The sequence below is a fragment of the Falco naumanni genome, chromosome 5, assembly GCF_017639655.2.
Source record: "Falco naumanni isolate bFalNau1 chromosome 5, bFalNau1.pat, whole genome shotgun sequence".
NCBI classification, from domain to species: domain Eukaryota; kingdom Metazoa; phylum Chordata; class Aves; order Falconiformes; family Falconidae; genus Falco; species Falco naumanni.
In genome coordinates, this window is record NC_054058.1 from 17672499 (window position 1) to 17699209 (window position 26711).

The following is a 26711-nucleotide window of genomic DNA, read 5'->3' on the forward strand; positions in this document are numbered from 1 at the left end:
TTTATCAAACAATATAGAGAAAAAATACATTTGTTCTCACTGTTTTCTCAGTTTTACACACTAGCGTAATTGTCATTTCTCCCCCTTGATCAGGGATGCTCACAGTGGAGGCTGTGTTGTGTATTCATATGGAATGAACAGTTTCCCTGCAGAGACTGCAAACCTCCTTTCCTGTAAGGCAGGGGTTTCCAAGGGACAGTTTAGGACACCACTCTCTTCCTAGACTTGAGATAATCAGAGAAATTAGCAGGAGCAGTCTGGAGTTAGTCTTGATGACTGCCTGTGTCTCAGCATGTGCCAAAGCTGCTGCTAAGTTTTGCACAGGCCTCAAATCCTTGATCATTTTTACAAGAGTACCTGTTAGCATGACCTAGTAACCTAGCTGTTAACAGTGGTGGAGCAAGCAAAAGAGGTGGGATCATAGCACGAGGCTCCTCTTTACCTCACCTTTTAGGATTAGTAATGAATCCCTGGTGGGGTGAGTCTCCGGCACCTGAGATGACTCATTCCCAGTTGGTTTAAGTGGGAATTAACAACCAAACCAAAGCTACAGCTTTACTTCCTCTTCCCCTGTCCACCACCTAAACATTGCTTTACCTCACGATGATGTGAGAAAACTTACACTGACTCTAGGTTCCATTTTGATGGATATTTTCCTTTTTCAGAGATACTTTCCTTCCTGGATGGTTGTTCTTCTACTTCAGCAGGTGATTCTGACTGCTCATTTCTAGAAGCAAGCATCAACAGTTCCAAAGCTTTGCCATCAACATTCAACTTAACAGAGCTCACTCACAACAGCTTGACTTTATAGCCCTGCTCAGGTGGCAGACAGTTACGAGCTCATTAACAAGCCAACCAACCCTGCACGCACACCCCCACACCCCTGAGGAGGTTGTTGTCCAACTTACTTTGTTTCAGAATGTTCATCTTCATACTCTGCCCAGGAATAGGTGCTAATGAACCGCTGTAGTGAAGGACGCTTCTCATTTTGCTTTGCTCCTAGTCGCCCCCTGTCATATTTTACACAAGTTTGCCTTAATTTCTCCGTCAGATATATAGCAGGAAATTAGAAATTCAGCAGCAGCCTACTCATTTGGGTAGGCCTTGGACAAATAAGTTTCAAAATTAGTTGCCTGAAATGAGGATTCTTAAAAAAAAATTAAAAAATAAGAAACAAAACCCACTAAACATGAACAAAACAAACCCAAAGCAAAAACTAGATCCATCAATGCCAGCCGGCTAGATTTCATATTTTAGTTCTAAAGCAAGAAAGTCAAGGTAATCTTTAAAACTTCCAACCCTTAATAAAAAGGGAGCGCTAACATTTAGTCATGAAGTTTACCTATCGAAGCATGTAAAACTAATGTGAAAGGAATAGCCTAAACATTATTACACCTCAAGATGTTCCATAAGCTGCTTGAATACAGGCACGGTTGGAAGTGAAATATATTTAACCCTATTCAGAAACAAGCCCAAGTAACTTTACCAGCTGCTTGATCTCCTGTTGAATTTATCACTCCATTCTTCTCCATCAGGTTCATGGAGCTGGGCCTAGAGAAGAAGTTTGACACACTTACCGCACTGGCATTTTTGCACTTCGGCCCAGCCAGTTTTGAGAAGGTAAAGCACGTCACCATCTGGGAACCCTTACTTACCAGTGGCAACCCAATACCTGCATTTCCAGCACTCCTAGGCAGTGTTGCAATGCTGACTCTTCGTAGGGATGCTGGTGGCTATACAGATAAGAGGCGTTACTGACTATCAAGGAATTACTGGATTACTCACCCATCACATAAAATACCATCTGTTTTTATACAGACTATATTAAAAAAAAGTAGGTGTTGATACTTAGCTTTAAGCATATTCTTTAAAGCAGTATTAACTTCTTTCCTCCCCTACTAAGCATCTGAAGTGAGGCTGGCTACACAGCTTCCAGCAAAGTACCAAAACTGAATGTGTCTATATTCCCCTAATGGCACTCACAGGAATTCCTACGGTCAATTTGAGTTGCTCACATTATTTTTTTTTCATCTTTCTGTGCCAAGAGAGAACCACACATGAACAGTATTTTGTAACCACTGCATGAGAGCACAGCCAAATCAGCTTCTGTGAACGCTTCATCTTTTAAGTGGGACCACATGCAGTTCCCTAAAGCGCAGGGAGGTAGGGGTGACTGAAAAATATATCCTTGTGTTTGATGACATCAGCCCATTTTTGAGACAGAAACCCACCAAATCAAGCATGTAGCAGAGCACTAGCACACAACAAAGCAAAGAAAAACACAAAGTGTGCACACACACACTTGAAATGTCATTTAGGCTGTAAGGGCCATTACCTTAAAAGAATTTGGCAGTTTTTTATTCGTAGATTCATCTGTGAAGAGACCAAATATTAGAAAGGCTCACAGGAATGCAGCAAGCTTGATTTGCAACCAAAGGTCTGACTTTTTGCAGTATCCATTTAAACAAAGGGTGTATCGGAATACTCTCAGAAAGCAGAAATGAGATTTCAGGAAAAAGCTTTCTATTTCATTAGATAAGTGCATGATATTTTCACATTATACATGCTCTACAGGCATCAATTTCTGTTTCTATCACTGAATATATTCTATTATTGTATCAGTGTCCTGTCACAGGACAATCTTACAGTCAGGAAGGAATAGCGTATGAATCAGAAGGCTCCTGTGATGATTTTACTAGTGTGGAAGACTGCCCTTTCTGTTTGTAAAAATACATGCTCTGTTTTTCAGAATAGTTTAATACTTCTCTGGTAAAGCCACAAGTGCACAGTGCTGTCTGAAAGCCTGACCGCTGTACCATCTGCTTAAATGGGGAAATTCAGAGCACCTGCACTTAAGGAGCCAGCAATTCTTAGAAAAGAGCAGGAAGCATCTGTAGAGAGTAGTCAAAGCTCAGCTACCTAGGAATAGCTGCTGGGAACGCTCCAGTGTGAGTGAGCACCCAAATTTACTGCTCACAAGGAGTAAGATTTTTCACCACCACGTGCATGTGCACTTTCCTAGAAGCCAGAACATTACTGCTTACTTTCAATATTTTCCCCCACCCTGAGATTCATGGCAGCTTACATACTAACAGTATTAGTTGAAATTAGAGTTGTAAGTTGCTGATTTTTCCTCTATTTTTAGGAAAGGAGATACAACAGTCACCTAACCCCTCAACTCTAGGGTCTATCTGGCAGGTGCTAGAAAGTGGAAAGATGAAGCAGCTTTTCTGGGTTACCTCGATCTCCAAGAGAACTAAAGGATCTCTCATTCTGGAGCAGGACCTGTTTCAGCTCCTCAAGTTCTGCATGCTCCTTTGCATACATGCGCTTCAGGTTTTCCACATGTTGAATCATTACTTCCACCGCCTTACTGACCCGGCTCTCCTAAAGAGTGAGGGCAACAGCAGTAGAAAAAAGCAGCAGCTCTTTGAGGAGCTGCATCACATTTATATTTTAAAACTTCCCACTGCTCCCTCCCCCTTTACCATTACTCTCATGTCACCACAATGCGACATCCTCTGGTTTTGTCCACCCTTTCAGAGTTTCACTACAACCCATCTCCCACCATGTGCCAGAGTTACACAGGTCTCATTTCTCCAGTGATTACTCTTATCCTAGAATAAATTAGTCTTCATTTTCTGAGCGCTTACAACTCCTCCTCATTTCTTTCTCTGATCTACAGTCTCAGCTGCCACCACACTTTTGCTAGTATTGCCAAGTTATATTTTCACGTTGTTCTTTGGCATTATACACACTTACATGCAACATTTGAGTAGGTCTTTGTAAATTTCCATAGGTTTACCTTATTAGCTACCATTTCCATAAGGCACAGAAATACAATTAGAGCATCAAGACTGTTGTTGCCACATCGCATTCTTGTGCTTTCTGCTGCACAGATCCTCTGCGGCAAATTAATTTTTGTATTTTCGTTTGCTTTTTTTGGTTTTGAATTGGGACCATATTTCTGTTGTGCGTTTTTGCGTAATGCTAGTGTAACATAGCTGCTCGTAACGCCTGGGATTCCTTGTAACACACAAACAGTGTGTCTGAGAAGAGAAAGCTAGGACTAAGCTGTACTGGTCAGTCTGCATGACATACACAAGGTTCCCAAATTAATTCTGGAACTAGAAGCCTAGCAAGCAGATACTGCTATACTTTCACCTGTAGAAGCTTTTAACTTTGTAGAAGATACACTTACATAGAAGTAGTTACCTGATTAATAGCTCCCAACATCTCTGCTCTACTGGCGACTCGGGCTGCGTACTGGCTAAGGAACTGCAAGCTTTTCTGCAACTTCTTAATGATCTCCTGTGCTTGGTTATCTTCTTCACACAAAGGAACTAGAGCCTAAGATGCATATCAGTAAGAAAACCAGCGTGAAGAAAATCAGCAGGGAAAGAAGGGTGAACCCAGCTGATGACACTGAGGAGTTGTGCTCAGGTCCACACAGTCACAAGATCAGCATCCAACATCCTCAGTGTAACCTTGATACAGACTTCACCTTATCTAGCGTAAAATCAGCTGAAGACAAAGGTTTTTTCCAGATGTCTGTGTAACAGGAAGATTCCCCACTGCCTGAGCACACAGTACACTCAGATGAAGGTTACCCCTCAAATGCCAGGTCTCTCATATTTCAACTGCATCACTTAAGAATTTTGTTCAGATTTGCTTGTAATACGTTATGCACACACACTCACCCTAAGAAGTGCTGTATTGAGAGAGACACTTTCACAATCCTTCATCCCATCCTCCCTACCAGCCCTGGCCAATACTAACCTCTAACATTTTTAGAGCATTTGTGATCTCCTTTTTCAAGTTTTCTTCAGCCAAATCTCGGGACCTTTCTTCAAGCCTCACTCTCTTGTCCAAGGTAAACAAGTCACATTTAAAACCTAATGACAACCTCAGAAATTCAGCCTGTTATGGAAGAAGAAAATTTCAGAATAATCCAAGTAACGCAGAAGTTTTTAAAGTAGATTTGGATACTGACACGACATTTGGGACTATACCCCATGAACAAAGTTATAGGGGAGATACAGAAGAGAAAGTGAACGCGGCTCCCTTCCCCAGAGCCAGTCTTCCCATCTGTAGTCATGGGGGGAATAATCTGCAGCCAGAATAGGTGATATCCTGGCAGCATGCAGTGAGCCATCTGTGTCTTTCGACAAAACTGTCTTAAATCAGCACATTCTGCCTGGGAGGAGGTCACAGCTATGCTCCTTCAAGCTTGCAAACAGATGATTCAGTAGTGACAAATCTTTTGTTCAGTTTTACAGATTTCCACCTTTTCCCATCCCATCGCTTCCAGAATTTCCATTGGGCTTGGAAAGACAGATTCAAGAAGCCCATTTATATAAACATACCCAGTCTAAGCTACTCAGCATCGTTCTTTTACACAGGATAAGATACCAATCCAGGCTTATCTACAAGATCTTTCTGATGTCTGAGATATTAAGGATACAACCAGTTGAGACTTACCTCCACTTCTTTCTCATTAGGGGAGTCACTGTAGGATAAGAAGAAGCAACCATTTAACAGACTGCAGCTTTAAATTCATACCTGCAGGTGATTATTGAAAGTCAACACACTTACAGCTCATTTTGCTTTGTTTTATCCCCTTTAATGCCACCTGTGGTGGGTGAACTGCCTGAGAAGAAAGAAAAAAAGTTCTCAGGCAAAAGTGAAAAAACAGCCTCCCAAAGAAGAAGCCTCCCAGCTTCTGAAAGTCTATTAAGCTGCAACAGAAGCCACTGTTGAAGCTCTTGCCAAGAAAAACAACTTCTGTACCTCAGAGTATATCAGGGTTAGAGTCACTAAGAAGCACAGCACCATCACTTGTACAAAGCCCCAGAAGTTAGTTTAGTTAGCTTTAGCTGGCATCCAATTAGTACAGAAATGGTGAAATATAGGTTTTGGCTTAAGTCCCCAACCCATAGGTTCAGGATGTTGTGTGACTTACTACCTCACTAGCTTTTAGTGAGCTCCAAAGGCAAAAGGTGAGGTGACTAGAAGAGTGGAGATGTCTAAGCACAGTTCAGTAGAAACATCATCCTGCTGGCCTATATCATGTTACCCCAGGTTCTAGCTAGCATAGAGGATGCTGCTTCACAAATCTTTGGGGCAAACAGGCATGCCAGAACTGTTTCAAATATCCCAACTCCTTTGAGGCTTCTAAGAAATTTTCCCTCCTGTGCAGGAGAAGATGGAGCTAGTTAGATCAGTATCTGTAGAAGTCAGAGAAGCAGATTTTGCATAAGACTCTTTGCCTTCTCTCCACTGCTAATCCGTTTTGATCTCTGACTGCAGCTACTATTCCTTAAAACAAAATCCCCCTGCAACTGGTGTGAGGCAGGAGCTCTCTGCACCTCTTTACACAGCTCGACCCTGGTGACCAAGGCACACGCTCCAGCAAGTTACACCAAGGCATCAAGCAAAAACCTCTTACCTTTCCTACTGGGAACCACGGCCGGTGCTTCCTCACTCTGCTCTTTATTATTTTTCTTTTCCAGGTCCGCTTCCTAAAGACATATCAGAGAGTAGCTACAGCAGGGAACAGCCACACCACCGCTGGAGAGCCTGTCCCCTCCTGCAGCATTCTTTGTCACTGCTCAGCCAAACCAGCTATGTCTCACTGTCGCCACCGGGGCTCTTACCTGGTCTTGCTTTAAAACGTTTTGAAACGCTGTTTTATGTTCTTCCTTCACGGGGCAGAATTGCTTCTTGGTCATATCCACTCCTGGGGAGAAACATTTCCAAACCTAAATGTAACTACAAAAGCAGAAGAAGGGCAACAGCCAGTGTACCAGCCACGGGACAACAAAGCTAAAAGAAATTGCAGCCAATGCCAGGAGAGGGCATTAAGGAGGAGAGGCAGCAGCAGAGAACACTATAAAGACATAAAGAAATGTGATTATAACTATATTTGGCTGGGAAAAAATCCCAATAAATAGCGTTACTTGTCTACAAGTGAGACTATTACCCCTGGTTGTAGTTACTCTAGTTGAAGTTGCAAGAGTTACAGTAATATTCCCTTAGATAAATAATTTCATTATTTTGCCACCAGCATTGGTGGGTGTTTGGTTTTGGTTTCTTTGCTAATTTTAAGCAGTTAAAAAATCAATTTCTATTTTGAAATCTATAAGCACAGGAATAAGTAAAAAACAGTCCTATGCACAAACTAACAGAAATGAGTATTTGTAGTCCTTGTCTTTCACATCACGGAGTATCAGATGAAGTCAAGAAACGTATGCTACTTCAGTTGCCGTTACAGAGGAGCTTGGGCATAACCAAGTCATGAAAAGCACACAGTTGTGGTATTCCAGGTGTCCATCAGGTTCAAGCATAGTCTGCACTTGGCCTGTCCTTTGTGCCTAAAACCTGAACTAGCAGGGTGCTGACAGAGCCAGCAAAATAACTTTCTTCCCTAGAAGATGAGCGGTGATTAACTGGTAAGTTCAGGAACTGATGATGCTAGTTCAAATGCAACACGGACTTTCAAGTGCCACAATTTAGAAAAGCTTTAGAGCAGGCAAAAACCTCCAGGAGGACAACTATTAAAAAGATTTTAAAAGGAAGACATTAAAAAAACTGAAGAAAGTCTGAGAGTCACACTAATTTCTTGTGTGGCAGTAACTCTGGTAGCTATTTATACCTTTTAAAACTTTTTTTTTTTTTTTACCCCTTTTCTGTTTACGTAGTCACACACACAAACCCAAGCCAAAGAAACGTCATGGGGAGGGAGGCACAGGGGACAAAAACCACCACACCACCAAAACCCCACCTTTGGGTCTGAAGCGCTATCTCTTCCTTCACATGAGCCACCACCTTTGCTTAGCACTCCCTTTTGTCCCTGCCAATTTTCACAGCAGCCCTGTGTATCTGACCTGGCTCCCAAGCACCTTTAAAGGACATTGCATGGTACTAGCAAAAACCACAATTGAAAATTCATCAGTGCCTCTGTTCTAATACTAGAAATGCTTTCTTTCCAGGGATGTACAGCAGCTAACAGGATTTTTAGAATTTAAAGGTATTTTGACTCTTCTGATCTCTTTTGCATATCTGTTTCCTCCTTGCCAAAGGTACCGCATATGAAAATTAACAGTAGAGGCAAATTAGTAGAAAGAAAATACATTTAAGTGAGGGGCCTGAATTAGATTTCAGGAAGATAGTACTAAAGGAAAAACAAAACCAAACCAGAAGTGACGACAGAGTCTTAAATTTAGGTAGAGATTAAAAAATGGTTACAAACAAACATGCACACATATTCTGGGCTGCTTATTCAGATCAGCTTTTTTAAAAATAGTTCAAACACACTGTGAACACGTACTCCAGTTTTGTTTTGCTTTTAGTTTTTAAGAGGAAGAAGTACGATCAGATGCAGTAAAAATAATTGTTCTGGTTGTTGACTATAGCAAAAGAAAAAAACCCATCAGAGCCATACCCAAAAGCCTCTATCCTCATCTCTCCTCTTGACCCATCTCAGCTTCTTGTGCACTGAGCAACAGTTTTGAGAGGAAAGCATTATTTAGTGTAGCTGTGTCACTAAACTTTTTTTTAAGCCATGAAAACATTCTCCGCCCTCCCAAAATTGCCTGGGGTTTAGTACCCACACAACGCCTTGCCAGCTAAGCAAGCATCAAAATTTCACTAAGCTATTTCATGTTTACTCCTTGCAATGCTGTAAGCTACTGGCCTTCTCCAAGTAGGTAAAGCCTTGTTCCTACTCGGAGTTTCAGGGAGGGTAGAGAGCACTTGCAGGCAAAAATAGAAATTCACAGGTTTTTTTTCTTACTCAGCTTCCTCACTTCAAAGATGTGCTGGAAGCAAGCCATTTCCTCACAGCGTGAGTGCCAGCGTGCTGCAGCAGTTACTGTACCTGACACAGGACCAGCCGGATCCTTATCGTTGTTTTTCTCCATTGCTACGGAAGTTGGCACATCCTCTTTTTCACGTGAGCACTTGGGTGATTTTTCCTCCATAACAAGGCAGCCTATAATATCAGGTAACAGAAGACAGGGCTGTTACTGTTCAGTGAACACAGACTTGAGCATATCTGTTTCCAAGACTTTCAGTGCAAAAAGTTCACACATTTGTGACCCACCTTAAGGGCTTACCTGTTACTGGTACAGCGCTTTCCAAAGACGATGTAAGAGCTTCTTGGGGTGAAGTTAAGTGATCACTGCCAAAACAAAGTTCTTTCAGATACTCATTCATATTATACAGTCTTCATAAAGGTTTTTAAATGCTTGCAGAAAACCTGACCTGGATGGGATCAGACTGGCTGGTAGTGTTGGCTCTGCACCGTTAATCTTAATGGAAAAGAGAGAAGAGTCAGTATCAGGGAAAGGGTTGCTGTGCAAGTAGATATTACGTATGTCAAAGTTCTAGTAGTTCCCCCAGCTGCACAAAAATCATTTCAGCAGTGAAGAACTAGTTGGTAAGCGCATACAGGTCCCAAGTGCATACAGATCCATCGGCTAGTCTAAAGCCACCCATACATACAGTATGTAGCTTAGCATGTTATCATCATTAGGAGCAATAACTGTTTTTGCAGAAATGTTATCTCAGGAATATCATACTTAGAGATGCATTTGGGTTCCTGACTTCATGTTTTGCTTCTAACATACCTTTTCAAATGACCAATGTACGTGTTACCACACCATTGTTTTATCTTAACGCTGTGCATCAAGATATATTCATTTTCAAAGCGTTGACCTCAAACTCTACAAGTGACATGCACAGAGCTTCAACTCTGCTACAGACAGACATCACACTTGTTTCAGTAAATACAAGCGTTATATTAACAGCTCGACCAAACAGATGATTCAGAACACAGGGAAATTGCATGTTGTGTTCTACTTTTTCATGTTTGTCTTTGAATGACACTAGTTTTCAATATTATATGTATTAATTACCTTGCCATTTCAGAAGGCTTCAGGCCTCCTCCTTTGTATGCAAACAGCAGAAAGGAATTAAACAGAGGCTGGTACGCAATTTTGCTCATGTTCCTTTAGCCACTGCAGTGCGGTTCTGGACCACAGTCTTATCACATCACAGACAAAACCAACATCCTCTTAAGTCTTTTAACGCAACAGAGCTACTAAGTGGGAAACATCCCTCTTAATTTCATCTGGCATAGCTCCAGCTTGCTTATTCAATTGATAGGATGGTCTCTCTTTATGGGTAAAAAATACAGGGTGAAACAGAAGTTTAAAGGGTTAAGTTGGTAATGACTTGCGACTAACTGCAATCCAGTTAACTGCATCCACTGCTGAAGAGGAGTGAATAACCCCAAGCAACCAAAAAACCAAACCCAACCTGTATCCAAGCAGAGAAGGTATAAGGCTAGCCAGCTTTGGGTAGCTCCCTACATACCGAGTGTCCAAGAGCACTATTAAATTTGAAGTGGGTGTAACAACAGAGAAACTGTATCAGCGAGTGATCACCTCCATTCTGGTACCCTCCCTTCCCCCTCACACATCCTCAGAAGGTCCAGGAAACCCAGCAAAGTAGAAAAGGAGTTGACAAAGGTTCCTGGTCACTCCAGAGAGCAACTGACTGCTCCCAGCATCAGTAAGTGCCTTCTCTCCCTTCCAAGCCCCCCCCACCCCCATCAGAGCTTCACTGCACTCACAGAGCCTTGCCCCAGCCAGACTGATGTTTCCTCTAATGCAAATCCAGGCTATTTTTATTCTTATTTGAATTCTCTATTAAGCTTAAGGAAGTACAGCATTGCATTTGCCTTGTTCAGGCCATTAGGTCTACAGGAGCACTGGTGAAGAAGGTTAAAATAAAGAGCATGTTGGAATGAAAGCAAAAGAAATCTAAAGGGCTTTTTAAGCACACACACCCACACCCCCCCCATCACCTAAAAAACCCAAAAAGACCTTGCATCACCTGGAACTGAATACAGCAATACATTATTCTGCATGCCCTCTCCCTGTAATCACACAGTCAGTGGTCTCTTTGTGACGAAGGAAAATCCTCAGTTCGGTTTTTAAACCCCGGTGCTATTAGGATTGTGAGCTCCCATGGATTGGGCAGGGAATACTTAAACAGGAAAACTCCACATTCCAGATTTCCTAATAAAATCTGTTTGCACAAGGCATGAGAGAACAGACATTCTTCCCAATAAAAGGATTGTGTCAAAGGTGATCCTGCAGTACATTCTGAATCATTTTCCCCCCCCTCCATCCCTTTGATAAGCATAATAATCCAAGGATGCTCTATCACAGCAGACAAGTTCTGGTCACAGTCCTGTATAACTTTTCCCAAACAAGCATTAACAGTCGGAAGGCCTATCATCTGGTTTTGTCTGTGATATGACTTTTACACTTACAAATCAAAACAAGTATAAAAAGCCCAAGCTTTGCCTGGATCTTACAAGAGTTTCTTTATTAAGTAGCCTCTAAACTCCTATGGTGACAATGCTTTGACAAAATAATTTGCGTTACTTACATGCTGAAGGGCTCGATCTGCTCAAACACATCTGCAACCACAGTGTAATAAAAAAACACTGTGGAGACTTTTCCTATTAAACAAGGATATTCAAATTTTGCTGCACGTCACAGTTCTTGGAACAGATACTGGACACAGCCCGTTTGCCTTTTCTCTGGGGTAAGCTTTAACATTTTAGGTTTTTTCCCTCTTTTTAATATAAACTTTCTGTGTGAATATTCTAAAGGCAAAAATGGAAAAATGACATTTCTGAGTCTAGCTGGAATTACAGAAGGTTCCAGACCAACGAAGCACAGAGGTTTCAAACAACTGAGCAGGGCTGTGACTTTCCAGAAGGACTGGATAAAGCAAGAGCCCTTGAGATTATCTGCTTTAAGGTAGCTTAAGTAGCAGCAGCACAAACTAGGAGTTCCTCACCTGCTCTACCCCAACCAAGCAGTGTGCTGAAGCCACAGGCGGTCCTCACCACCTAATTTTTACCCTCACTGCACTTTCTGCCTTGATTTGCTGCTACAACCAGACAACTGCTGCGCTTGCAGCTGCCACGCACTAGAAAGGGTGGGTTTGAGGTTGACTGCTCATTAGTCTGGCAACGGTCATTTCCAGTTTGACAGAAACTACTGACCAATATTCTTCTGTCATCACCACCACCACCACTGCCGAAATCTGTAAAGCTAATGAGAAGCCTTGCACGACAGGGCTGTGGTCTAGATTTCAATAGCGAGCACTGCGGCACGGAGCATATCTAGGTGTGCTGAAGGGGAGCTCATCTTGCTGTTGCTATGATAAAGCCAACTGGCAGCTCAGGCTGTAGATGAGGGATTCAATACAGCAGTGAAGGCATATCTGAGCACGGCAGCTGAAGGAAAGTTTTCACACAGCAAAGATGTCGTTTTTCAGCTGTTACATGGTAGGCATGGGAGAAAGTGCAGAGAAAGGCAGCATTCACAATAAAGCATCCTGTGGCTTCTTGCAGGTGGATAAAAAGACCAAAATCACCCAGACTTCCCTGTCAGAACTAATATTCCTGCACAAACAGCACTGTCTCAAGCCTTGAAACCACATTTAAAATACTCCCCAGCTAAAAGCGTGACCCAGATGCATACAAACAACAAGACATTTGGGTCTAGAAGTACAGTATTCCAGAAGCATGCCCAAATAGAAGGGACTACCCCACACAGAACAAGATGTCCCAGCACCCCACTGAATGATGCCAGCTCCATTTGCCTTGGAGCAGTGCTGGTTTACAGCTGCTCAGTCTGGGTCCGAGTAAGGCACTAAATGCTTGAACCCATTCAAAACCATATCTCTGGCATCAGAGACAGCACTCACCTCAGTAAGTGAAGCATCCATCATTGTAATGGAAACAGGAAGGTCTGCATCAGTATAGTTACCAGCAGAGTATATTTTCCACCTGGCAATACACATTTTATTTGCATATTGCCCAAAGAACAGTCAGATATATTGCCAATTTTTCTTAAGTACATAACAACTGAATTCACTGCTATCTGTATAGTCAGACAGCTGGTCTCTCAGAGAAAGAGAAATTCATCACTAACATCAATCCCTCCTCCCCCGAACAGCAAGAACCACCACCAGCCCTTCTCCCAGCCTCCTCCACACTGCACAATTCTATAGAAAACCAGTGGCAAAAGCTTTAAGATCTGCTGAGTCTTTTGCTGCAGACTGCCTGCCTCTGCATCTTCAGGAACATCCTGGCTTTTAAAATATTCACCAACTCTAGTCAGCTAGATTTCATAATCTTAAAATGTTCAATCTCTATTTTAAAGATCTAAGAAAGCAGTTCGATAAGCAAGAACCTCAGAATTCCTGCTTTAAACTCTGCAAAAAAAGTGTTACTTCTCAGATCCAATAGGATTTTGGCTCCTCAATGGGAGTGTCAGTTGTGAGTTAAATACTGAGAATAGGCATAAGGGTGCCTACGTCATGCCTCAGTTCTCCAGCATGACATGGAAACACCGTGACTGTAACTGGTTGGTGGTCATACCAACAGTTTCAGTAAGAAGTTTTAATACTACATTTGTGAACAGAGGCAAAGCGTTACCCCGTCACACCCTTAGCTGACCACCAAGTGCCTGGTATTTCCTATAAGAGATGCCCTGCTGTTTAACTCTGCATGTGCTGGGGCTACAGCTTTCCCTTGGAACCTGCCAGATCCCATGGACTCTTCCACCTTTCACCCCAAAGCAGTTATCCTGCCATCGTACTTGCTCCCCACTGATGTCACATCGGAGTTGGACGTGTGTCCCAGACTACAGCTTTCAGACGCGTGGCTGCCAGAGCTCTGCCTACAAGGCTGATCCCAGCCGTGCACAGGGAAGTTCCTTGGGCGTGAGGTTTCCAAGGTCAGAGCATCTGTTAAAGAGACAAGAGTAACAGACATTAGTAAAGTTGGATTTAGTCACATGCCAGTTCTTGACTATGTCTAAAATAATCAAGCAGCCGACCAACCAAACCAATTTGCAATAAGGCAGCTTCCACCTTAGTATGAAAGGGTTAGGTTATAGGGCCTTAACATATTTTGCAGATGGAGAGCCCACAGCATCTGGGGATGAGGATTTTCCATCAGTCAGGTTATAGAAGCTTCCATGTAGGACAGTTCTGTTGTAGTGAATCGTTTTGTGTGGCAGAGGGGGCTAGGAAATAGATCTTCTTTTATAAGTCAATACTTGACTGGTGCAAGCTGAGGATACCTGCCTTATTTGTGGCTGGATTTTGATATTACAGCAAGTTGCAACAGCGTTCAAAGTTGGCCTGCTGAAACAGCCTGCTCAGGGCAGCGCGGTAATCCTACAAGGAGCACGTGCAGTCAAGGAAAATCTACACCCCACTGGAGGAAACGGAATAAGGATTATGTTTCACCACTTTATAGTTTGCGTGGGAAGAGACTCTTGTGTTGTACTGGTTAGCTGCTGGAAGAAACGCTTAGACTGTAAAATTCCAAACGCACTCTGCAGTTCCGTGGCCCTGCAATGCTTATCTGTCAGGGACGCTTACCATAGCCGTAAGGCTTGAGCGTTGCAGGGAAGTACAAGCACCTTGTGGATGTAGCAGAAATCCAGATGAAATTATTTTAATCTCAGTAGCTATGTCACCCATTCAAGCTTTTAAACCAGGACTAACCTCGGTAGCAAAGTAGCAGAACATCACTTGCCATCTCAGTGTGTGCCAGTCAGAGTGAATGGGAAGGACATAACTCGAGCGCTCTTGAAACAGACTGGCAAGCATCTTGTCAGGAACATGCTTAGATGCATGGGTTGTACTGGTAGTTCCTTAAGCTTTTGGGGACTCCTGTTAGGCTGACAGACAGCCACCTTCTCAGGACTTTCTTTACGAGCATTATAAACATGGTTCAGCCTCTTGGATTACAGGCAAAAATAGGCTGAAGCCGGCAACAGGTTTTCCACACTCTACCAGCGCTTTTAGCACCATTGATACTGTTCTATCAACTCTTCCTATATTTCAGGAGAGACAGAAAAACGGCCAACACCACCAGGTCTTACCTAGCAGAGGCGTGCTGTGCTGGTGTGAAATATCCGAGGGCAGTGTCCTGGGAAGTTCAGTGCACAAGGTGGGCCCTTCACTCCACCACAGTTGTTTAGAGCAATAGAGCTGCTAATTGAAAAAATAGAAAGTGCTGCTGTTGTTCAATCACGCTGAATACATTAATGCCACCAACTACCCACACACACGCACAGTTGCATCTGCATAATGTAATACTAACAGTTATACAAATACATTATCTGTTGCTTTTTTGTCTAGAAAAGCTCATATCCTTAACATGCAGAACAGATACAGGAAAAGATAGAATAAGTCAACTTCACATTTGCACAGACACGTCAGTTCAAGCTAGGTATCTAACGAGATACTACATAGCCAGGCAAGATGAGCAGGACAGAAGAACAAAACAAACACCCACTCACCCAACCACTACAAAAAATAAACACAAAAAGCCACATAAAACACCCCACTGCCCTTTTCAGCCAAGCCAAGCAGATTGAGAAAGGGAACATTCATCCAGTGTTCAGCACCTGCTACGCAGGTGAGGTTTCCCTCAGCAGGAGCAGGAGGGCAGCTCCAGCTCAGCAGCATGGAGACAGAGCACTGCCCTGGCTGTCCCCTGCCCTTGAATGCACACCACTTGCTTGCTGCTTGGTGCTGAAGAGGTTTCATCTGAAGGTAGCTAGAAGAAACTTCTGAAGCAACACTTAGGCAGCTGCATTTGACCCAATGTTGCTTAAATGATGAAAAATGGAAAAGAAATGGGAAGATGTAACCCCATCTTCAGCCTCCGATACCTCTCAAAACACAATTTATCAAACACCTGTATCTTGTCACAGCGACTGTTCAGAAGCAATAGGAAACCAGTTTTGCAGTAAGGTTTTGAGTATACTTCTGTATATGTATACATGTGTACGCATGCATACATAAAAATAGATCTGAAATTATTTTCATTGAATGTTTAACTTGGCAAAGTTTCTCACAAGAAAGTTATTTCTTTCAGGTCATAAAAAAAAAAAATCCAAACAAAACTAGCGTCACATTTTAACAGGCTCAGCAACAGTCATAGCAAGCACACTTACCTTCCCTTTTACCAGCTCAGCTGATGTGGGCAGCAGACCGTACTCAGATTCTAACTCTGCACAACACTGTTGAAATGGAGAAATAGTTTAAGGCAGGCAAATGTAGGGGGGGGAAAAAAAAAAAAAAAAAGAAAAAAGAGAAGGAACAGTACTACCAATTATGAACAAAATGGAACGTTATCCAATTGAACTGTTTTCAGCTATCAGGAAAACTATGCAGCCGTTTCCCCTTGCTACTTCCAGCCTTTAATTCTGCAGACCTTTATGCATGAATACAAGTTTTATTCACATGCAGCTGGTCCACAGTTTTAATTCTCCTCCTTGGATGCCTCTGTTACAGCCTAGGATAAATTTTAGGTTCTTCTGTTTCTCTTTATAAATACACTGTTATTCTGCATTAAATCCAGACCGTTCAGACCCTGAGCTATAGCGTTCCTTACCAAAGCCAGTTAGGAAAAAAAAGTCTTCCCACAATGTCTCCCCCTCCACCTCCTTCCAAACTTGAAGAAAGTATTTTTATTCAAAGCAAAGCACTCCAGAGTTATATAATTTCCAACACATTTCCACAGAGGGGCACAAAGGTAATAACTATTTCACTGCCTATTCCAATATCTGGATACTGAAAGATATTTTATTACAAGATTTTAAACATTTGTTTACAAGTCTGTCTGCAGAAGAGAGGGCTGATTGTGACAGACAAATCACACCAATGCATCAGGGAAAGCTTCCCTCGGCCCCGTTTGATACAATCACCAACAACCATTCTCAGTGAATACCAACATCACACCTGTAAGCCCATTTTTTCCAGAAGACTGAAGGAAAATAATAACGTACAGATCAGTACATGTAGTTTACTGCCCCCACAGTCGTGTATATGTTAGAGAAGGAACCAGATGCTGTCAAATTACTTGTAGCCTATCTCAGCTGTAGATATCCTTCCACCAGAACACCTCCGGTGCAAGCCTACCTTTTCTTCTCCCACCAAACAAGCATCATACCTGACACAGCAATTCACAGAGTCGCCTTTGAAGCAGTTCCCATCTCAGTGCATTAGCAGTTGCTATGAAAAGACATTTACAAGTCTTACAGGGTTCCTTATAATTTGATAACAAGTAGCTGGACATTACAGCATCTTTAAACCTGACCTCTGCCTATCACAAACCCATTGTACTTTGCTTTAGTCTGGTTATACCTAAAACCATTTTTCACAGGAAAGAGAATTTTAGAAGTGCATTTTGTTTTGTGAGTTCCACCCTACGTAAAACACCGGGCACTTTCTTCCCTGTGGTTACATTTCCCCTTGCAATAAAAGTGGGGGCAATGCTTCCTCATGGCAGTGTTCAGGTGCCACACACAGCTCCTATGGAAATGGATGACTCCATCACGGCTTACTGGAAGAGACACAATTGTCCTTCCAACTTGACATCTTATTCAGAATTCTTAGAGTCGATGGGCACCATGTTATACTTGGAAACAGTCTTTGTTCAAGTCCAGCAATGCCAGGGCCTGCCTTCGGTGACTTCTACCAAAAGCCATAGCTTTTATGCTACAGTTAATGATGTGTGTGTGAGAGAAAGGAGGTTTCATTAGCACTGTCACTTTAGTGGCCAAGTGAAAATTCCAGGTGGCTCTCAGTACTTGTTCAGTCTTTTCACTGGATCAGGGCCACGGCAGTTAGCGGTGAGGCGTGATTAGTCATCTGAAACAGAAGGAGCTGTGCCAGGCTGGCTGAGGTTGTGTAGTAGCTTCCTTGGCCAACAGGTTCCCTAATTTCTCATTTCTTACCACACAGGTGGGAGGAAGTAGGGGAATGGAGTAGGTAGGTAGGTGGGGAAGGGGCACTAGACCCATCTGGCTTTCTGCAGGAACCAAGATAAATCGTTGTCCTCCCCCACTCTCATCCTTGTTTGGCAGCCCTGTTCTTCATAAGACTTTGCAACATCTCTACACATCTACTGGTTTATTTCCATTTATCTGCATAAAGAGATTTCTGCAAAATACCTGGAGTCATTTAAAGCTAAAGTCACAGCCGTTTCCAGAATGGCAATGTTTGGTTTGGTTTTTTTGGTTTTTTTTTTTTTTTTTTTTTTTTTTTTTTTTTGAGTGGGGAAGGTCTTTTTGTTTTGGTTTGTTTGGTTTTTTTATAATTTACTTTTCTTTTTTTGAAGTCACAGAGGCACCAGTCTCTCCCACATCTCTGGGGTTCTCTCTCTTTTTACTCACTCTAGCTCACTTTGCAGAAGAGCTTTGTCTATTCAGAGCTATTAAATGACACACTATTTCCATTGTTATACCTCAAACTCCACACTTTGAAGGAAGCAGTAAGCATGAAAGCAACATGAGCACACACATGTGAAAAATGCCAAACTGTTGTTCAGAAGTCAGCAAGCAGTCTAGAGCTGTTTCTGCCACATCAGTGCATAACAATTGTGCCTTAGAGCTAAAGCACAGGGTTCCCATGTAATTTTTTTCCTACAAGACAACCTGTAATTTGCACATAATTTTTTTTTTTTTTTTTAATGCACATAGTCACATTGCCCTGGGAAATGTGTGCCTGAGGCCAAATCTTCAGTAGCCTGTCAGTCATTTTTATTTTTTTCCTATGAGGAAGTGATATGCACTCCAGAATTTGGAAAGAAAAGTACTGGAATCAAACCACTGTATTCTCCAATTGCCCAAGCTTTTGGAGAATTGATGATAGCGAATGAACAAGAGGTAGTATGAAGTTTCCACGGTTCTGTAGCAAGAGTTGCATGTGTACAATGCAATGACACGCTTGCTTTCTACTAAGGAGAGCAGTGTAATACATGGCATTACTCAAAAACACAAAGCAGATACAAGCAGAATGCAGAACGTAAAGATCAGTTCTGTTTGCTAAGAATAAGGTGGGCCATTCAGGTATGGGAACAGGACCTTTGGTAAAGGAGCGCCAGTGCCACCTGTAGAGTTACTAATGCTTCCTCCTAGGACTGCAGATTTTGGTAGGAGGTCCTGCAGCTTTGGTCCAGCCCAACAGCCACTCATTGAGATCCCACCCGATTCTCAGCCCAGATGCTGTGGTTGCAGACCTCTTAAAGGAGAAGGGAAAATAGAAGAGGGGACACACACACACACACGGGACAGGGAGAGAGAGAGGTGGCAGGGGGGAAGACTCCACAGAGCATTCTACTGGATGACCTGCAAATCAGTCCTATATCCCCTTGCCATAACTAGACCATAAAGGATTTGCCCATGCAAGAGTGAATGCTGGCATGCTGCCAGTAGTTACTCACTTTTCTGGTCCTCCACCTTTTCTTGAAGCAACTGGCAAGTGTTCGTTAAAGCTGCATTCACAACCTTGAGTTTTTGCAGCTCAGAAATGGCTTCCTCTAACTTGCATTTTGAGGATGCAGCTTCCTCACAAGCAGCGTGAAATGCTTCAATTTGATCCTCCACCTAAGCACAAAACAATATTTAAGAAGAAAGGGAATGAAAATGAATACAGCAGCCTGGCTAACACAAGGAACCTCTACAGTTCATGTAAATGAAACCAAACTGCATCTGTTCTTTCTCAGGAAGTGATAAAGCTCCCTCTGAACTTCTGCATTTTTACGTTGGGGTGGACTGTGTATGGAAGCTATTTTTGGCTGGGTTTTTTTCTTTTTTTTTTTTTAACCCACCACAAATATGCAATGCTGCCTCTTTCATCAGCAAACTGTTGTCACCACCCCCTCAAATTTTACTTCCTCTGCCGGTTACACTTTTGCAACGAGGCACTCCGTTCCGAACACATGATTTCCTTTCCCCCAAGAGCAGCGATGCATTGTAGGTAGCCTTTCGCATCTGCTTGCTTGTCTCCTGCATAGAAGGAACTAGACTGTCCCTCACCTGTTTACTGGCATCCTCAAGTTGCTTTGTAGCTTTTTGCAGCTCTAAACCAAGGGCTTCTGCCTGGCCAGCAGTTTCTTCTTGTAACTGTTTGACAGCTACTATCTCACGTTGCCTGTGGGGTGAGAGAGCACAAACCACAATCCGTTACTGACATTTAGAGCGGGCATGCCCGGGAGATGACACACTTTAGTTGTCGAGACATGCATCAAGAAACACATTCAGCCGTTACATATTGCAGCTCCCCAGGACCCAGCACCAGGGACTTAGTTCTTGCTAAGCACAATTCAACCCAGCAGGCAGACAAGGCTTTTCTATGGCAGCTCCAGAATTAGGAAGGGGTGGAGATTTTCCCTGGTTTCTCCCAGCTTAACAGCACAAGGGCAGGGCCAGCCTCAACCAGCTGGGTACTGTAGGGGTAGCTCGTGGAATATCCAGAGAACTCTTACAGAGGAATAGCTTAGCAGCACAAACTTTTACAGTTTTGTCAAAAGAATGCATTGCCTCATGGTTTTGGAGAAACAGTATTGGGATATAGAGTCAATCATTCTAGAAAAGAAATGCCAGAGCTATTAGTGCAGCTACACAGCTTCACCAGATTGATTTCCCAGTGTTTCAGAGGGTATTCCACTTGACAGCAAGCAGATGCCATCAGAACCAGCGCTAAAGATGATAACTTTCAAGGAACCCTTTTTTTCCACTGCAAAAACCCTTTGCCTGTTTCTTCTCTAACTTATCTTCACATATATTTTTCTTGTTGCTGCCACCATAAACAATTTTGATAGAGAGGCAGCTTTAAGAAACCAAGCCATCAGTATTTTTGTCAGCTCTTTTCTGAGTGAAGGGAAAGCATGTAAGAAGTCTATATTAACAATGTTAAATGGAAGGTAAGTCAAGCTAAAGTGCATCATGACTGCTTCATATTGGCTCGCCAGGATGCAAAGCCCTAGGGAGCTCCTTACACCCCAAATCCAGGTAGAGGCATGCATGCAAAAATTTATATTTAGCATAGGATAGCAGAAGGATGATACTATAGGTAAGCCTGGGTTCCACAAAGATAACAAATTCAAGTTAGTTGTTCTAGAAAAAAAATAAATTTGACTGGCTACTTTCTTGAATGCCCAAGGAGAAGAGGAAGGGTGGGCAGGCAGAGGTTTACACCTGCTGTCCTTTGCTGTCATATTTCATATATCAAAACTCATAGCAGGAACCATGTGCCAATAAACTGAAATTTAAGTTACATTTTTGTATGTAATAACTCATTGAAGTGATACCCTTAAGAAACTGACACAGATCATCTGAAGCTAGCAACTGTCTCCCAAAGCAATAATACCTGCAGGCATATATTTTACAGGTCTTCTGCTTCACACAAACCCAACATTTTATTTAATGTTTGCACCTGTTAGATAGGCCCTGCCTTCTTGCTGTAACTGCTCAGTCTGTGGTCTCCCTGGTGTTTCCAAAGGCATCTCCAAGACTGTACTTCATACATAAACCTTAAGTCCCACATAGCGTATGTGTTATGCTAAAACCAGGTCCACGCTCCAAACCAGCAGACTATTTCCTCCATGAAAAAAGCCTTCATAAATCAGTAAACTTTTTATTCCACAGGACAAAACCCCACCAAACAGAGATGCAACCAACAACAAAACACACCCCAAGGGAGGGGGGGGGAAAAAAAAAAAAAAAAAAAGACAGACCCACATGCTTTGAAGGGGTACCTGGCAGAGAGTTCTTTCCTTAGGTGAAGTTGCTCTGTCTTGGTTCTCCTCAAATCACCTGCCATTTGAATAAAATCCTTATCTAGGGATTCTTTGTATTTTTCCAAGAGATGAAGTTTCTGGATCCAAAGGTGTCTTTTTTCTCCTAGTTCTTGCTTGAGAGCCTGTGGAATTTTGAAACCGAGCTGTCATGTGGTTAGATGAGGAGCAGAGCCAGAGAGTAAACCAGAGCCCCAATTTACATGATGAGAATAGATTTCCCTGTTCCACCATTTAATATCATCACCTACATCTGATGCTATCAGTAATAAAGAAGGTGGATGATTGACAATGTTTTGTCATCTACTCACTCAGCATCTGGTTGGGATGGGGGGGGGCACAGAGGAAGAGATAAATGAGGAGAAATACATTTTAATAAGGAAGAGATGAGGGAGAAATGGGTGTTTTTTGTGCAAAAGTGTTTTGTGCAGTCTAATGGGTTAACAAAGCTACCTAAACTTCAGACCTGTGCCTTCCAATTCCTGAATCTGATGGGATATGGGGACAGAGAGGCTAGACTCTTGCCAAGTGTTAGGACTTCAAGAATTTTTTTTTTTAATTTTTTTTTTTTTAGATGTGCAAACTGTTACACATTGCTCAAAGAGATAGTAAGCTAGTTCAATTTTTGTCAAATGGCTCCCACTTTTTTCAAGAAGTTACTTCTGAGTGAAAAGTCACTCTCAGCCTTTCTTTCTGGGCAGATCTAGAGTACACATACAGTCCTCTTCCTCTTTATCCATTGTAGAATAAATACATGGTTATCAAGTATATATGGTAAGTGTGGCAGCTGATTACATGGTGCATGAGGGAATCTTTACAACTTACTCCAGAAAAACTCCATCGCAAGATGCCCAGATACAGCAGCAAAAAACATTTCACAATGGAAAGTTTTAATAACAACCATCTTGCAAGAAGCCCTAAAATTGATAATTTAGGCTTCTGTAACCCTTTTCTCAAAGTATAACTGAGTCCATTGGCACCAATTTGAGTTTGCATTACAGCAAAATACAAAACCCCACCAAAACTATCAAGACAATATTTCAGTTTGTCATACATGCCTAGCAGATGGCATCTGTCCAAGGGATGACCTCTGTGACCAAGGCTTTTGCTTTTACCTCTAATTTGTGGGAAGAAAAGGGGGGGGTGGGGAAGAGGGTAAAAAAATGAGGTGTTAAGTGACATTGCACCCTTTGTATTTCTCCGAACAGTGACTTGCAGTATAAAGTACTGAGAAAGAACAATCCAGTCCTATTTCTGACCTTGTTCAGCTGAATACGCAAAACAGAGTTCTCAGCTTTTAAAGAAGGTTTAATGAGAGTCAAACAAAGGTCAGGTAAGAATGATGTAAAATCCCAGAAATATGAACATTAGTTCAAAGGGGAAAACATCAATCCCACAAGTATGGGCCACGTTATCTACTTGCTTCACTCAAGAAAAGTGTAACACATCAAGTATCAAGCTAAAAATAAATACTTAAAAATCCACAGAGACTGAGCAGTTTTGCTAGATATGTTTCCTGGGATGACATGGGATGTGACCATGTGCAAATGCCCACATCCTGAAGATCAGTTTGTCAGCCAAGACAGGCAGCACTTGCTCTCAGAAACAGCATAGTTTTGACACAAGTGGTATAGGTTTATCAGGGCACACGTGCCACAGTCTTGCCTTCCTGCAGGAGAAGGGCGTAAAAGTTTTTGTCACCATCAGTATATGCATGTACACACAAAACCACAGGCATATATTATACATGAAGTAAATTCTAAGTATATTAAAATATATTTAACGCTGAAACTCAGTAAAACATGTCCATAATATATTTTAGAGGAAATTGTGTGGAAGTGTTTAGTCTTCAAGTGACAGTACATGGTCCAAGTTATACCATAGACCATATTTCCCACAGATCTGGCTTGTTCTAGCTAGGTGAAGACAATACATTTGACATGAAGTCACTTTCCATCCCCACAGGTCCCAGAAGGATAGGACGCTTTTGGTTTTGAAGAATCTTGTTCTTCCTTGATCATCTCTTAGCTTAGTTTCCAAATGCATCACTCTAAGAGCCAGAATAGGGTTCGTTTGCCACGATCAACTACAACACCCACACCAAAAGTTCAGCATCCCATGTTGAACAGGAATACAATCCCAACACAAATGGTAAGTTAACAAGCACTTTGCAGCTGTGACAGCTTCAAAGGAGAAAGTTTTCAGTCAAGATCAAAAACCTACATCAATGCACAAGCCTGCAGTTTCCTAGAATCTACTCAGAGTCACACCAGGGTGAAGAGACCAAGATGCTTGCAGCTTCTCCAAGGGGAAGCTTTCAGGATTTACATCAAAAAGAAGGAAAAAAAAAAAAAAGCTGGCTGCCTCCAATGATTTCTCCCATCTGCCCAGAAAAAAAAGAGTGAAGAGGGCCAGCTACATTTTGCAGTATTAGAGGAAAAGAAGAGTAGCTTTCTGCTTAAAAGCTAACAGCTTAAAACAGGACATACCCTGGTACCACTTGCTATTACCCAAGTGGGATGAATTAAGGGTTATGCATATATTAAGGAGCTGAAAGATACCATTAATATACAGTTTAGTAGAGTTTTCTATAACACTATTCCTAACAACAGATTAGCAAGAAGGAGCAGATTAGAGAAAAAGCTGCCTGCAGTAAGATCAAGATTTCAGAAACCATGCTCTTATATGGGAGGGCAGGATAGAGCAAGAGCTTGCGTCCACAGATCACTGCTACCACATGTGGAAGTTATTTTTGCCAGTTACCTTGAGCAGAAGTCTTTACTTTCAAGCCTTAATAGAGATATGAGAAGTAGTAAAAATAAATTATGCACGAATAAGTTGTAAAATATGTACTGTGGAACGTGTCCAGCAGAAGTAGAACTCTCTGCCTTTGAAAAGAAAGAAAACCCCATGAGGGTTTTAGTTTGGAAATCTGGTTATAAACCTACCTCCTTCCTCCTGTTGATGGCAAAACTGTCTGCTACCTTAGCCAGATTCAGAACACAGGGGAAAGGAGGTGCTCAAGGCACACAAACATGCAGTAGTAAAAAAAGCTTCATAGCTCACGCAATATAGTGTTGCCATCTGACCTCATTTTCCTCTTCAAACTGACTATCTACCCTTCAAGCATAGTTTTAACAAAGCGAGCTCTTGCACAAGTCAGGAGAAGTGCAGCATTTAAGTGGAAAATCAATCATCCCCTTTCTCTTCGAAAAAGAAAATGTTACAAAAGATATCTCTCCATACAGACATCTCTAACTCCCAAATGGATTGCTATGATCTCAAGTAATTAATATACATAGCATGCAGCAGTAAGATCCCACTTCAGTTTTTTGCACAGCCCCTCTATTTGATAAAATAGCTTCAGAGAAGCAGTTGCTTACCAGAAGTTTACTTTCCCAAGCCTGTTGCATGTTCACATCAGGGTCTTTTACCCATTGTAAAGCAGTCATGACAAGCTCCTCTGCTCCAGAGGCTTCCTTTTGCTGAAAAAGCAAAACAACACACCCTCAAAACCCCCTAAAACAACAAAACCCAAACACCACCACCATCCTCCTCCTAAAAAAAAAAAACCCACACAAAAAAACCAAACCCTGGCTGGCATTTTTAGTACTAGCCTGACCCAATGCCCAGAATTACCCAAGTTATAAGTTACGGTGTTGGAGTAGGTGCGAAATGTTGTTAGATTAAGTGTAACCCCCTCCATCCCCAAGAGCAGCTATTCTTATTTTTTCAAAAGGAGAAAACATGATCTGACCATCAGTGCTTAGAGAAATCCTAATTAAAAGGCTGATAGAAGAGCACATCCTTATTCACACAAGCTCTGCCACTGACCAGGTTGTGCATGAGTGTCTTAAATTTTTCTCCTGCATATTCAGGTCCTTGAAGCAAAAGCAGCACTTCACGATCCAGCGTTTCATCGAGGGACGTCCATTCAGCCTTGAGAATCTTTGAAGAGATGGAAGATCCAGCTAGCTTATTTTGACATCTCCTTATTACAAACCAGCATCAGTGACATTTAGCCTTTTCAGAAGTATCCCTGCATCCTATTTACCAGAAGGTCAGAGCTACTGAAACTTGAAGCTTGTAAAAGTTTTCAAACCCATCACGTCATGGGGATTTTAAAAAAGCAAGCCAGCCAAGCTGCTGAGCAATCCACGGTAAATTTTCATGTCAGGAGTAGGCAAGAGGAAGTCAATAATTAGTTATCTTCATTCAGAAGAGGCTTTGTGAAGTGATGAATAAGCAGAGCCCTTACTTGCTTTACAGGTGAATTGGTGGGATTGTGTCTCATTACAGCATCTGGGGAGGTAAACATAGTGACTCACTGTGGCTGTGGGGAGCTGCAATGGGGGACAATACATTATTTTTGAAACTGAGCTGCCTAGCCAAGTACACCTCTCATTTTTGGGCCTGTAGTTCTAGTCCATTATTAGATTCTTTTTCTTTTTTTGCAAATGCCCCACATACAAAAGCAAGTAGCAGCACAGTGAAGTCTTACAAGAGAAATCACTACAATAGCATATATTTGTTATCAGCTTTGCTGCACAGCTTGCATCTGAAGGGAAGACAGCATTGTAAGAAAGGATGGGACTCCACGGAATGTCTTTAGGGAAACAGGCACAGAATAGCTCAGATAAAAACTCTGAAATAAAACCATAATGTACACGTAAATTGTTTTTCCCAGTAGCGCTCCACTGGAGTGCTGGAAAGCTACAAGAGCGGTAAACTAGAGACCAAGCTTCCAGTGTTACGTGAAGCATGTCTGATCAAAAGCATAGTTCCCAAAAGTCATCAAACCACCTGCCAGGTGTTCTTCAGAGGACATGGGGGACACTGCAACTCCAACAGGCTCAACTGCAGTATTAAGAGTATGTTAGCTTGTGGCAGACTCAGAAGGATGCCTCTCCTGTCCTCCTCCAAGTCACTACCCAAAGACCCCAGGGAAAAAAAAAAAAAAAAAAAAGAACGAACAGGGTAGTACTTCTAAAGATCAGTCTCCATCACACCTGCTGAAGAG

The 26711-nt window shown here is 42.2% G+C and overlaps 1 protein-coding gene across 1 annotated transcript in view; it reads right to left on the reverse strand.

Moving 5' to 3' along the window:
* The window catches only part of IRAG2 (inositol 1,4,5-triphosphate receptor associated 2), a 39250-nt gene that overhangs the window by 999 nt on the left and 11540 nt on the right, over positions 1 to 26711 (reverse strand). Inside the window, exons 14-38 of the mRNA XM_040594668.1 lie at positions 25508 to 25639; positions 25075 to 25176; positions 21653 to 21816; positions 19932 to 20046; positions 19337 to 19499; positions 17063 to 17124; positions 16065 to 16130; positions 14985 to 15096; positions 13689 to 13836; positions 12793 to 12874; positions 9265 to 9311; positions 9117 to 9181; positions 8879 to 8992; positions 6657 to 6739; positions 6449 to 6521; positions 5596 to 5650; positions 5482 to 5509; positions 4780 to 4920; positions 4216 to 4350; positions 3240 to 3387; positions 2330 to 2373; positions 1656 to 1733; positions 1487 to 1551; positions 909 to 1010; positions 623 to 727 (exon numbers count right to left, since the gene is read on the reverse strand). Of these exons, the coding sequence (XP_040450602.1) occupies positions 623 to 727; positions 909 to 1010; positions 1487 to 1551; positions 1656 to 1733; positions 2330 to 2373; positions 3240 to 3387; positions 4216 to 4350; positions 4780 to 4920; positions 5482 to 5509; positions 5596 to 5650; positions 6449 to 6521; positions 6657 to 6739; positions 8879 to 8992; positions 9117 to 9181; positions 9265 to 9311; positions 12793 to 12874; positions 13689 to 13836; positions 14985 to 15096; positions 16065 to 16130; positions 17063 to 17124; positions 19337 to 19499; positions 19932 to 20046; positions 21653 to 21816; positions 25075 to 25176; positions 25508 to 25639 (2429 nt within the window). The remainder of the gene's footprint in view (positions 1 to 622; positions 728 to 908; positions 1011 to 1486; positions 1552 to 1655; positions 1734 to 2329; positions 2374 to 3239; positions 3388 to 4215; positions 4351 to 4779; positions 4921 to 5481; positions 5510 to 5595; positions 5651 to 6448; positions 6522 to 6656; positions 6740 to 8878; positions 8993 to 9116; positions 9182 to 9264; positions 9312 to 12792; positions 12875 to 13688; positions 13837 to 14984; positions 15097 to 16064; positions 16131 to 17062; positions 17125 to 19336; positions 19500 to 19931; positions 20047 to 21652; positions 21817 to 25074; positions 25177 to 25507; positions 25640 to 26711) is intronic.